Source organism: Schistocerca cancellata, chromosome 8 (assembly GCF_023864275.1).
Source record: "Schistocerca cancellata isolate TAMUIC-IGC-003103 chromosome 8, iqSchCanc2.1, whole genome shotgun sequence".
NCBI classification, from domain to species: Eukaryota; Metazoa; Arthropoda; class Insecta; order Orthoptera; family Acrididae; genus Schistocerca; species Schistocerca cancellata.
The window spans coordinates 422,653,571-422,666,154 of record NC_064633.1 but is presented as its reverse complement, the minus strand read 5'-3'; the positions used below and the strand labels follow the sequence as shown (position 1 = coordinate 422,666,154).

Below are 12,584 nucleotides of genomic sequence, written 5' to 3'. Positions count from 1 at the left end.
AAGGCAGAAGCGACTCTCATCGCTGAAGACGACACGTCTCCATTCGTCCCTCCATTCACGCCTGTCGCGACACCACTGGAGGCGGGCTGCACGATGTTGGGGTGTGAGCGGAAGACGGCCTAACGGTGTGCGGGACCGTAGCCCAGCTTCATGGAGACGGTTGCAAATGGTCCTCGCCGATACCCCAGGAGCAACAGTGTCCCTAATTTGCTGGGAAGTGGCGGTGCGGTCCCCTACGGCACTGCGTAGGATCCTACGGTCTTGGCGTGCATCCGTGCGTCGCTGCGGTCCGGTCCCAGGTCGACGGGCACGTGCACCTTCCGCCGACCACTGGCGACAACATCGATGTACTGTGGAGACCTCACGCCCCACGTGTTGAGCAATTCGGCGGTACGTCCACCCGGCCTCCCGCATGCCCACTATATGCCCTCGCTCAAAGTCCGTCAACTGCACATACGGTTCACGTCCACGCTGTCGCGGCATGCTACCAGTGTTAAAGACTGCGATGGAGCTCCGTATGCCACGGCAAACTGGCTGACACTGACGGCGGCGGTGCACAAATGCTGCGCAGCTAGCGCCATTCGACGGCCAACACCGCGGTTCCTGGTGTGTCCGCTGTGCCGTGCGTGTGATCATTGCTTGTACAGCCCTCTCGCAGTGTCCGGAGCAAGTATGGTGGGTCTGACACACCGGTGTCAATGTGTTCTTTTTTCCATTTCCAGGAGTGTAGTTCCACATTAAGATCTTCAGGTGGGGACTATTCAGTAGGATGTCATCACCAGCACAAACAAAACTGGCATTCTATGGATCAGAATGTGAAATAGGGCAGGTAGGTTAGAAAATTTAAAAAGGGAAATGGATAGTTCGAAGTTAGATATAGTGGGAATTAGTGTAGTTAGGTGGCTGGAGGAACAGGACTTTTGGTCAGATGAGTACAGGGTCGTAAAAACAAAATCAAATAGGGGTAATGCAGGAGCAGGAGTAATAATTAATAAAGAAGTAGGAATTTGGGTAAGCTACTATGGACAGCATAGTTAATGTACTGGTGATCCAACATAGACACAAAGTAGACACCCGCGACAATAGTGCAAGTTTATTTGCCAGCTAGCTCTGCAGATGAATAAGAGATTGAAACAATGTATATTGAGACAAAAGAAATTCAGATAGTTAAGGGAGAGAAAAATTTAATTGTTATGGGGGGGACTGGAATTTGATAACAGGAAAAGGAAGAGAGGAAAAATAGTAGAGGACTATGGACAGGGGGGGAAGGAATGAAAAAGGAACCACCTAGTAGAAATTTGCACAGAGCACAGTTTAATCATCACTGATGTTTGGTTTAAGAATCATTAAAGAAGTTTGTATATGCGGTAGAGGCCTGGGGACACTGGAAGGTTTCATATTGATTAGATAATGGTAAGACAGAGATTTTGGAACCAGATTTTAAATTTAAGACATTTCTAAGGGCAGATGTGGACTCTGACCTCAATTTAATGTTTATGAACTGTAGATTAAAACTGAAGAAGCTGCAAAAAGGTAGAAAATTAAGGGGTTGACACCTGGATACAACAAAGGAACCAAATGTTGTTGAGAGTTTCAGAGTGAGCATTAGGCAGCAATTGACTGAAACAGGGGAAAGGAATACAGAGGAAGATGAATGGGTTGCTTTGAGAGATGAAATAGTGTATGCCTACAAGAAAGCATTGGATATCACTGACGGTATTCAATTTACTTGATGAAAGGAGAAAATATGAAATCGCAGCATATGAAGTTGGTGAAAGGAAATACATATGCCTAAAAATGAGATTGACAGAAGTTGCAAAATGGATAAGCAGAGAAATGGCTAGAGGACAAATATAAGGATATAGAAGCATACTCTCTGTAGGAAAATTAAACAGGCCTTGGGGAAGAAAGAGAAGCAGCTGTATGAATATCGACAGCTCAGATGGAAAACCACTACAAAACAAAGAAGGGATATCTGAAAGGTTGAAGTAGCATATACAGGAGCTACACAAGGGAAATGAAGGCAGTATTATAGAAAGGAAAGAGGATGTAAATGACAATGAAATGGGAGATATGATACTGTGAGAAGAATTTGACAGAGCACTGAAAGACCTAAGTCCAAACAAGGCCCTTGGAGTAGACATCATTCGATCAGAATTGCTGATATCTTTGGGATCGCCAGCCATGATAAAATTATTCCATCTGGTGTGCAAGATGTATGCGACAGGCAAAATACTGCCAGACCTCAAGAAGAATGTGATATTTCCAATTCCAAAGAAAGCAGGTGCTAACAGATGCGAATATTGCCAAACTACGTGTTTAATAAGTAATGGTTGCAAAAGACAGGGCAAGACCGTCATTACAACTTGTTTTAGAAGATAAGTTAAGGAATGACAAATCTGTGTTTATAGCTTTTGTAGATTTGGGGAAAGCTTTTCATAATGTCAGCTGGAATACACTGTTTGAAATTCTGAAGGTAGGAGGAGTAAAATACCAGAGTGTAGCCTTGTCACAAGTGAAATATGGACAATAAACAGTTCAGACAAGAAGATAACAGAAGCGATTGAAATGAGGTGCTTTCAGAAAAATTGGTGAGAAAAGAAATGTGTGTCATAGCTCAACTAAAAGAAGGGATCAGTTTATAGACATCAAGTTAATACTGGAGGAAAGTGTGAGGAGTAAAAATTGTAGAGGAAGACCAAGATATGAATACAGTAAGCAGATTCTAAAGGATGTAGGTCTTAGGGGTCATTTAGAAATGAAGAGGCTTGCACAGAGTAGAGTATCTTGGGGAGCCACATCAAACCAGTGTTTGGACTGAAGACCACAACAACAACAATAACAACAACAACAACAACACTTAATTTCCTCCATAAACTCTGTATAAAAGTATGTCAGTAATGGTCTGCTTTTACCATCATGGTGTTTTTTATTCACACATTACAAAAATATAAAGCTCAATAATGCCATTAACCAGAAAGTCATGATAAAATAATGGCATGCTATTAATGTCATGTTTTGTAAATTATTTTGTGTTCTTTAAAATGCAGCAGTGTTGGTTGTTACCATTAAATTTCTGTCTTTTGAGACTATGCCAAAGTTACTCATTGGCATTTATAGTGGTAGCTCTCTGCATACTGCTTCTTGGTACTGATTTAGGGGCAGTGATCATCATGCTATATGATCTGTAGGAGTCATGAAATATTATGCTATTCAAGTGCTTCATTAATTAATGTTGGATAACTCTTGTGATTTATTGCTCCAGAAATTCGACATTAATGCAGAACAAATATTATTGACTGATTTGCTTTCTCATGAAGTACTTGCACAAAGCTTTGTTGCAACAAAACAACTGTACTGGCAAAAAAATAATTATTGTTAATTAATGAAATGAAAGAATTTCTGCACGCCAATGGCACAACAGTTTATGTGTTATGTAGTAGAAAGTACTTTTGTAATAATACAGATTTGCTATGGTACGTATTTGTGTAGTAATGATACCTGAAAAATCTTAAAACCTTTTAGCAGGTTTCTGTTCTGATATACTTTCCATGAAGTGCTTCACATTTCACCCTGATCTGTACACTTTAAATTCCAATTTCAGTGCCAGAATTTTCTTCGTTTATGTGAGCTGCTGCTACAATCCTGCAACAATTTGAAGAGTATTGTGTTGGTTACCTCATCTCCACTTCAAGTGAATGAGCATACTAATCAGATGAAGTGGCTGCAGGATATTAGAACAAGTCTTCTGAAAGAGAATGTTGAACTTGTTGTACAGCTTTCTCCAACACTTCATGATCGACAGATTAGGTAAGTCTGTCATTGCATGTTACTTATCTTTCTGTCTTAGTAAAGTATGATATTCATGTAGTACTGATGCCTATCATTAGCAGTCATACTATCAGATGCAGAGAACTAGCTATGTCGTATGTTATGTAATTTTTGAAGTACCTTTCATTTCCATGCAATTACTTGTGAATCTGAGTTAGTAACCTTAATTTCAGTTGACTAAAATATTTTTAGTTAATTCTGTGCCTTCTTTTGTTATGTTTTCTCAGGAGGTTAATCACCCAGCATCTCTGTCATGCTAACTGATTCTTATGTCACTTCTTGATAGAACAACATAATAGTAAGTGAAAAGTACTACATTGCTTCTGTTCTACAGGATTAATTTATTCAAGTTAACCAGTTCTTAGTTTACAAGGCCATCATCAGACCTTAACTAACTGTCATCACCAAATAAGTTGCAATGTTTATATACAACATTGTAAAAAATGTTACTGATCTAGATCAAGGCACAAACTTCCAATAAATGACATCTTTGACAATGCTTTGACTTTGCATTACCAGTGCATTGCCAAAGAGACATTTACTGGATGTTTGTGCCTCAGTCTAGATCAGTAAAATCTTTTCCAATATTTATGCAAACACTGCAACCACTTTGGTGACAATAATGATCGTGACCTTGTAAGATGAAAACCAGTTAACTTGACTAAATTAATCCTGTAGACCATAAGCAATGTAGCATTTTTTTTCTTCATCAACTTCTTTGTGTTCTCAAAGTCAAACAAGTGATTCCCATTTGGGTTTGTAAATAAGAAGAGAAGCCACTAGCTCGGAAAAAAAAAGAAAAAAAAACCTGCTGTTTATCCCCTTTGGCATTATTAAAAAAAATAGTTACCCACATCTGTAACAACCAGTGGTACCCGATTATCAAGTGCTAATGTGCTATAGCTCACTGTAGATATCGCACTAAAATTTAGCCACTTCTCTTTGAATGCAAGCTGGAAATCACACTAAAATTATGCCATTTCTCTCCAAATATGTGCTGATATGCAAATAAAAGGGACGAAAACATGTTTTGTAGCACTCTCTCCATGATAATTATAAACCAGTGCCGAGAGCGAAAATGATGATCAACTCGGAGAAGAGACACAGCTGTCTGTTTTTGACTACTCATGCTCTCATGTGACATCATTCCTTCCACATTGCTCACAGCAAAAGGTCAGTATGTGTCTTTGACAGTGCATGTAACGTATTATACAAGCATAGAGTACGAGGGATTTTTGAGGAGCAGTTGACATAATGGTGCTGTGGCCAAGTGGTCAAGTACATTGACTGGCAATCTGTCAATTTGAGTTCAATTCCTGCTGCTGCCGCCATCATTTTTCTGTCCATCCCCCCCCCCCCCCCCCCTTTTCTCTCACTTGCAATGTTAAACTTTTAATTATAAAAGTTAAATACATTTAAACAGTTCAATTTACATGTTTAAAATTAATATATTCAATTTAGTTATGATTATTATTCTTCCAAGTCAAAAGACTATAGTTGGTGATAAAAAAGCAAGTGTATGAGTAAATTTAGTATAAAAGTGTTTTCTGTAGATGGTCTGCTAAAGAGTCTCTTTTCCAGTAGATTTTTGGAGGAGAAAGTGATATTTAAAGAGTTACATAGATCTACTCCAACAGGAAGACCTGGGATGAGGCTCATTGATTTGGCTCAAACTATGTAAATAGAAGCAGATGCACCTTTCAAGTTCCTAGATATTTTGCCTGAGTGGGTCATAGGAAAAGGTAAAATGCTCTCTAAAGATTTATGCCTAGAGTATTGGGGATTGTTGAGCACAGTTCATGTATTGTGCACACCACCTGGCAATTGGTCGGCTCGGGTTTGATTCCAGCGGCTGCCATCATTTTTATTTTATGTTATTTTTTCCTAGCAGTGTTAAATGATTAATTACAAAATCATTCTTCCTGCACTCCATTTGGGAATGGAACGGGAAGAAATCCTAATAACTGATACAGTGAGACATAACCTTTGCCATGGACTTCACAGTCATTTGCAGAGTATAGATGTAAAAGGAAAGGAAAAGGAAACCCCAAGACCAGGCCCTGAAGATCATGAATAGTTGACCAGCCACCATGTCATCTGCAGTCATGATCGGATGCAGTATGGAGGAGCATTGGGTCAACACACCACACTCCTATCCCTTGTCTACATTCCGACCTCAGAGCCACTACCTCTCAGTCAGTTGGCATAAAAGAAGAAAATCAAATATTTTTTAGTTACTTTAACCTAAATTGTTACAATTCGAGCTTGATATGTGCATTTAAAAATTAAATCCACTCTTCTTGTTTCAATTTGCATGAAAAGATCAGTAATTTTGTTCTTGATCTCTGGAAGACAACTATGGAAATTTCTCTCCATGGAAAGCATTGCAAGTGCAGTTAGTCCTTCCTAATTCATAGAGTTTCTTAGTAAATTTTTTATTCTTTTCAGTGCTGAAAAGCAATGTTCTGCATCTGATGTAGTCATGGCAACTGTCAAGAGGATTTTCTCAGTTTCATAGACCCACTAAGAACATCATATAGATTATTTTTGAAGATAAATTTCCGCGGTTCGATTAATTTGCATACCAAGAATATTATACCTACAGCAGAATACTTTTAGTGCAGTTCACGCTTCTCTTTGTCAGTCACGATTTATGCTTCACTGGTCAGTACTATGTCACCTGTAGTTTTTTTTTTTTTTTTTTTTTTTTTTTTTTTTTTTTTTTTTAATAATAATAGTGAAACTTTTCTTGTTTAACAACTTAGGAGCTAAAATGTGTTTAGTGGATGAATATCGGTTCATTGTATCAGCACATATATAACTGCACACTAGCTTCTGGCTTGAGTATCGTTGAAGGATTCTCACAGCACTTTGAATTTATTGATTCTAAAATAATAGTTTTGAAATTTGTTACATATTTATTAATTGAAAACACTAATTTCTTGAGACTGCATTTGATTGTAAATTATTTCAACACAGTCTGTTACAAAAGCTCCAAACAAAACTTGAAATCATCATTAATCAGGTATTTTAAAATTCCTGTTACTTCTGTAGTGGTTTGATCTGCATTTGATGTTGACTGAATTTCAGTAAGTCAGGTTTCTTTTTTTTTTAAGTTTACCAATTTTCATGAAGTCTGGTTATGGTCCATATGTTTCAGCTTTACCTTGTAGAAGCTGGATGTGGAATGTTGATGTCTATGTATTTCTTAAGAAGAATGTTCGAATAGCCAGAGTGTTACAGGAAAATATTCTTGTGTTACGTCATGTAATACTTGATGCATATCTCATTATTACATTGTGCATAAAAGTTGGGTGAAATGTGCATTACTATAAATTACTTTTATTTTTACTACAACTCCTGTTCTTTGCATTTTGTGACATTTGCGCAACCAAAGATGTCTGAGCTATCAGTTTGTGTTCTTTCCTCAACAGTTTTATGTTCTAGAACAAAGAATCCCAAAAAATGCTCAGATATTTCCTCATTCGGTACATACCATAGAATAAGGATCATTTGAGTATGTTCTGAAACATCTGTTGTCATTACAAATGACAGATACGAAGGACACTTTTCTAATTTCCATCCTTATCTCCTCCTGGTATATTTGTAACAGGTGGTGAAATATCCAATTCTGAATGGTGTTAGAAATACCTTGGAAGACTGCACTGATTTCTAAATCATTCTTCAAATCTGAATCTAAGTTAGATGGCTTCACTGAATAGTTGGTTTCACCATATCCAATTAAAGGAGTTTCGAAGTTTCCACAAAAGAAAATGCAATATATTATTTTGCAAAAAAATTCACAGTATTTTTTAACATTTGTATTATTCTCATTGATTGAAAGCCTATATGTCTCACTAAGTTTCTCCTGAATACATTCATTTTCTAAAAGTGACAGTGAAACTACATTACCAGCATACTTATTACAGTGTGCTTTCAGTTGCCTGAGTCTCATTTGTGTGTGTGAGTTCCATTTGTGTGAGTGTGTGCATGTGTGTGTCTGTTGTTGACGAAGGCCCTATGTCCAAAAGCTTTAATTGTGAGAGTCTTTTTGTTGTGCCTATTTGCAACTCAGCATCTCCACTATATGGTGAGTGGCGACTTTCCTTTTCATAATATTGTTATTTGATGTCTCATGCATTTCATTTTTTTCTTTCTTTTTATTTATATTTCTAAAACTGTGTTTTATCTGTTTTATATCATCTCCAAACAGTAGAAAGAAAAACAATTTTCACAGCCACAAAGTCAACTTTCCGATTGGTAACATTCAGAATTAAACCTATGAATATATTTCTTATTGTTGCTTATGTGTGGCTGAGATATTAGAATATCAGATGTTGGGTGACCTCTCTTTCTTAGTTGTAACTTTCTTGTGGTGAGACAGCTGTGGAAACCTAAGGTGTTGAAGTTCACTTACAGCCACAGAACTTATTTATTAGGGATGCAAGACCATAGTTAAAGTTTTCTATAAAACAAAAGAACTGAAAAATTAATCAAATAGCTGGAAGCTGGATAATAATCTTATTCTACCTTTTATCACATTCAACAATATGGTACACAGTTCTTAAGCCCAACACAAGTGGAATAAATAAAAAGGAACGACCTTTCCCCAGCAGTCAGCATGCCTGATTGGGAATGCTCAAGCAACAATGCTCTCACCTATTTGCAGCCTCGAGTGCTGCTTCCTATCTGTATAAGTGCACAACAGCCACACACAATGCCACTGGAATTGTGAAGTACACAGTTCTGTGTAAAGATTTTTGTATCTTTTTCATTAACTGGGAGATTATATGAGTATATTAAACAGACATAAAGAAAGAATTAAAGGAAGAAGGACTCATTATATTAATGTTATCAACACAATCAAGTGGAAGTGGGGGTGATATATAAACACACACACACACACACACACCCACACACATTTTCATTAAATACATGTAATGGTTGTCAAACAATGGAAAGTCCAGGATGGAATAACAGTAATATTACAAAAGGCTGGGTTGCTACTCACTACAAAGAGGAGGTGCTGAGTTGCAGGCAGGTACAATGAAAAGACTAAACATTTAAGCTTTCAGGTAAGAAAGAGTCCTTCTTCTGAAACAGAAAACACCCATTACCACTCTCTCCAGCCACTGTGATCCAACTACAGACTGCAGCCACATCTGATGTGAACAGGAATCTCACCGGATTTCTGCTGTCATCAGATGCTGTTGTAGTCCACAGCAGGGCCACAGTGGCTGGATAAGTAGCTACATCTGTGAAGTTGTGCTTTTGTGAATGTGTGTGTGGATCCTATTTTCGAAGAATGACTCTCTTGTCCAACAGCTTGAATGTCTAGTCTTTCCATTGTGCCTGTATGCAACTCAGTGCCCCTGCTATGTGATACAGTTTACATTTATTGATTGTGTGTGGAATCATTGTGCACATAAAACACAAACTTGAGCACTGACACAGATAGGATAACTATTAAAAAACATGAAACTGATAATATGCTGTTACAAGAATCATTATTTAGTAAGATATTCTTTTGTGTTCTTATTGTTAGTTATTAATGACTTTCTGGACTTGGATCCTCAGTGGCCCAAACCCACAGTGTAACGCAGAGTTAATAGCAACCCGTTCCGCAATCCTTGGTTGCATGCTGTAACCTCCCCAGCATCCAGGAATCTCTCAAACATGTCATGCGAGTCACAAGTACTAATTCCCCAAATGAATTAATTACATATTCATCAATTCCTTTTTCTAACACACCTATGTACTCTGCAAACTTTGGGAAGCCTTACTCAGTTGTGCACAACTATTGCATCTTAGTGGCAGTACTTGTGACACATTTTGTGTGTCTGATTCTGTTCCATCACATAATTTTTGTAAATAAAAATGGTAATGCTTGCTTCATCACTACACTTGAGTCACTCTTCTGAAGTAACTTCTCTTTTTGCTAGGAATGATAGTGCAGCAAGCTACACTATGTGATCAAAAGTATCCAGACACCTAGCTGAAAATGACTTACACAAGTTTGTGGCACCCTCCATCAGTAATGCTGAAATTCAGTATGGTGTTGGCCCACCCTTAGCCTTGCTGACAGCTTCCACTCTTGCAGGCATATGTTCAGTCAGGTGCTGGAAGGTTTCTTGGGGAATGGCAGCCCATTCTTCATGGAGTGCTGCACTGAGGAGAGGTATCGATGTCAGTCGTTGAGGCCTTGCATGAAGTCGGCATTCCAAAACATCCCAAAGGTGTTCTGTAGGATTCAGGTCAGGATTCTACCCAGGCCAGTCCATTAAAGGGATGTTATTGTTGTGTAAGTACTCTGCCACAGGCCGTGCATTACAAAAAGGTGCTCAATCGTGTTGAAAGATGCAATCACCATCCCCAGATTGCTCTTCAACATTGGGAAGCAAGAAGGTGCTTAAAACATCAATGTAGGCCTGTGCTGTGATAGTTCCATGTGAAACAACAAGGGGTGCAAGCTGCCTCCATGAAAAACACGACCACACCATAACACCACCGCCTCCGAATTTTACTGTTGGCACTACACACACAGGCAGATGACGTTCATCGGGTGTTCGTCATAGCCACACCCTGCCATCGGGTCACCACATTGTGTACCATGATTCATCACTCCACATAATGTTTTTCCACTCTTCAATTGTCCTATGTTTACACTCCTTACACCAAGCGAGGCGGCGTTTGGCATTTACCGGCATGATGTGTGGCTTACAAGCAGCTGCTCGACAATGAAATCCAAGTTTCCTCACCTCCTGCCTCACTGTCATAGTAATTGCAGTGGATCCTGATGCAGTTTGGAATTCCTGTGTGACGGTCTGGATAGGTGTCTGCCTATTACACATTATGACCCTCTTCAACTGTTGGTTGTCTCTGTCAGTCAACAGACGAGGTTGGCCTCTACGCTTTTGTGCTGTACGTGTCCTTCACATTTCCACTTCACTATCACATCAGAAACAGTGGACCTAGGGATGTTTATGAGTGTGAAAATCTTGCTTAGAGATGTATGACACAAGTGTCACCTAATCACCTGACCATGTTTGAAGACCATGAGTTCAGCGGAGTGCCCCATTCTGCTCTCTCAGTGTCTAATGACTACTGAGATCACTGATATGGAGTACCTGGCAGTAGGTGGCAGCACAAAGCACCTTGCATGAAAAACGTATGTTTTTGGGGGTGTCCAGCTACTTTTGATCACTTAGTGTATGTAGAAGTGTTTCTGTGAAGTTTGGAAAATGGAAGAGAGGTGTTAGCAGAAGAGAACCTGTGAATTTCAGTCACTCACAAATTGAGCTTGCATAGCTTGGTCAGTAAGAATATTGTCCATGAAAGAAGGGTTCAAGGTTCAAGCCCCAGTCTGGCACACAGTTTTAATTTTCTGGAAAGTTAAAAAAATAATAATAATAATAAAGGCAATGCTGCGGAAGGAATGATTTATTTTAAAATACTGGAAGGCATCTAGATTTCTGTTCCCTTAGGCATTTGGATAATGATGATGATTAGTTTAGTAGGGCACTAAATGGCAAGGTCATCAGCTCCCTTGCATGAAAGTGGTGAATTGTATTAAAAAATAACAATACATTTTATAACCAAGCTATATCGCCAAACAAAAATTTAAAATAAAGAGCTGACATTTGAGATTCATAAAATATGTACCATAAAATGCAGATAAAACACAGCAAAATAACCAGATAGGGGCCAAGGGGAAACATTAAAATCTCACTTCCAATATCTTGGGAAGTAGTCCTGACATCACAAAAAAATCTTAAATCATAAGCAAAAATATCTTAAAACATAAGCCACACTTACCTCATTATCATTTAAAATAAAGGGCAGATCCTAAGGAAGGTCCACGTCTGCCCCAGGTTGTCACATAAAACACACTCAATTAAAATACGTCTTATTGACAGCTGTGTTCCACATCTGTGAGACAGTGGTGGCTTCTCTCGACGTAAGAGAAAGCCATGTCTCAATGGAAAATGTCCAGCCCTAAGCCTTGTAAGGCCTACTTCTTCAATTTGTCGTGGCTGGAAGAAGGTAAGCCATGGTCACCCTGAAGATTTCACTGACCATAGCTTATTATTCCTTGCTTCCAACCACTGAGCCTCCCACTAACACATGATCTTCTGGGTCAAATTTGTGGTAAAAGGAAGACTGAACAGTGAGCATGAGTTCAAAGGGAGCGAGCCCCTTGGCAGCCACATCAGTGAGTTCGTTTCCCAGGATCCCTATGTACCCTAGAACCTAGCAGAAAATTATTTGTTTTTGCTGCTTTTGCAAGACAAGGACTTGTTGCACCAAGCTATCAACTGAGTAAATCTGATCAATAGCAAAAAATGTGCTGTGTGGATCTGGGCAGATGAGAAAATTCTTGCCACAATTCCATCTCAACTGCCCCAGCACCCTCAGGATAGCAAACAGTTCTGCATAATAAACAGAAAACTGCCATGGGAGCCCTATCCTAAGAACAAATTCAGGGAAAATGATGGAGCAGCTGACAAAGTCCCCCTGCATAGACACAACAGTGTAGATATTAATAAAATCCTGGTGATGGTTTAAAACAATGTAAAATTTAATTTTGAAAATATAATCTGGTGTGTATTTCACCCTTTATCCAGTCAGTTCAAAAAGTAACCTGGGCCTCTTTAGTAGCCAAGGGAAGACTCCAACCTTGGCTTTGGACCTTAATGTTGTCCACATATAATACCTCAAGGCTCTCCCTCACATGGATCCCAAATGACCTCATT

General features: G+C 38.9%; 1 protein-coding gene across 10 annotated transcripts in view; it reads left to right on the top strand.

Annotated features, from left to right (window-relative positions):
* LOC126095298 (MIT domain-containing protein 1-like) overlaps nt 1–12,584 on the top strand; it is a 117,992-nt gene that overhangs the window by 69,983 nt on the left and 35,425 nt on the right. For all 10 annotated transcript variants that reach the window (XM_049910089.1, XM_049910085.1, XM_049910083.1 and 7 more), the window contains one exon: nt 3,605–3,810. In XM_049910089.1, the coding sequence (XP_049766046.1) occupies nt 3,605–3,810 (206 nt within the window). The remainder of the gene's footprint in view (nt 1–3,604; nt 3,811–12,584) is intronic.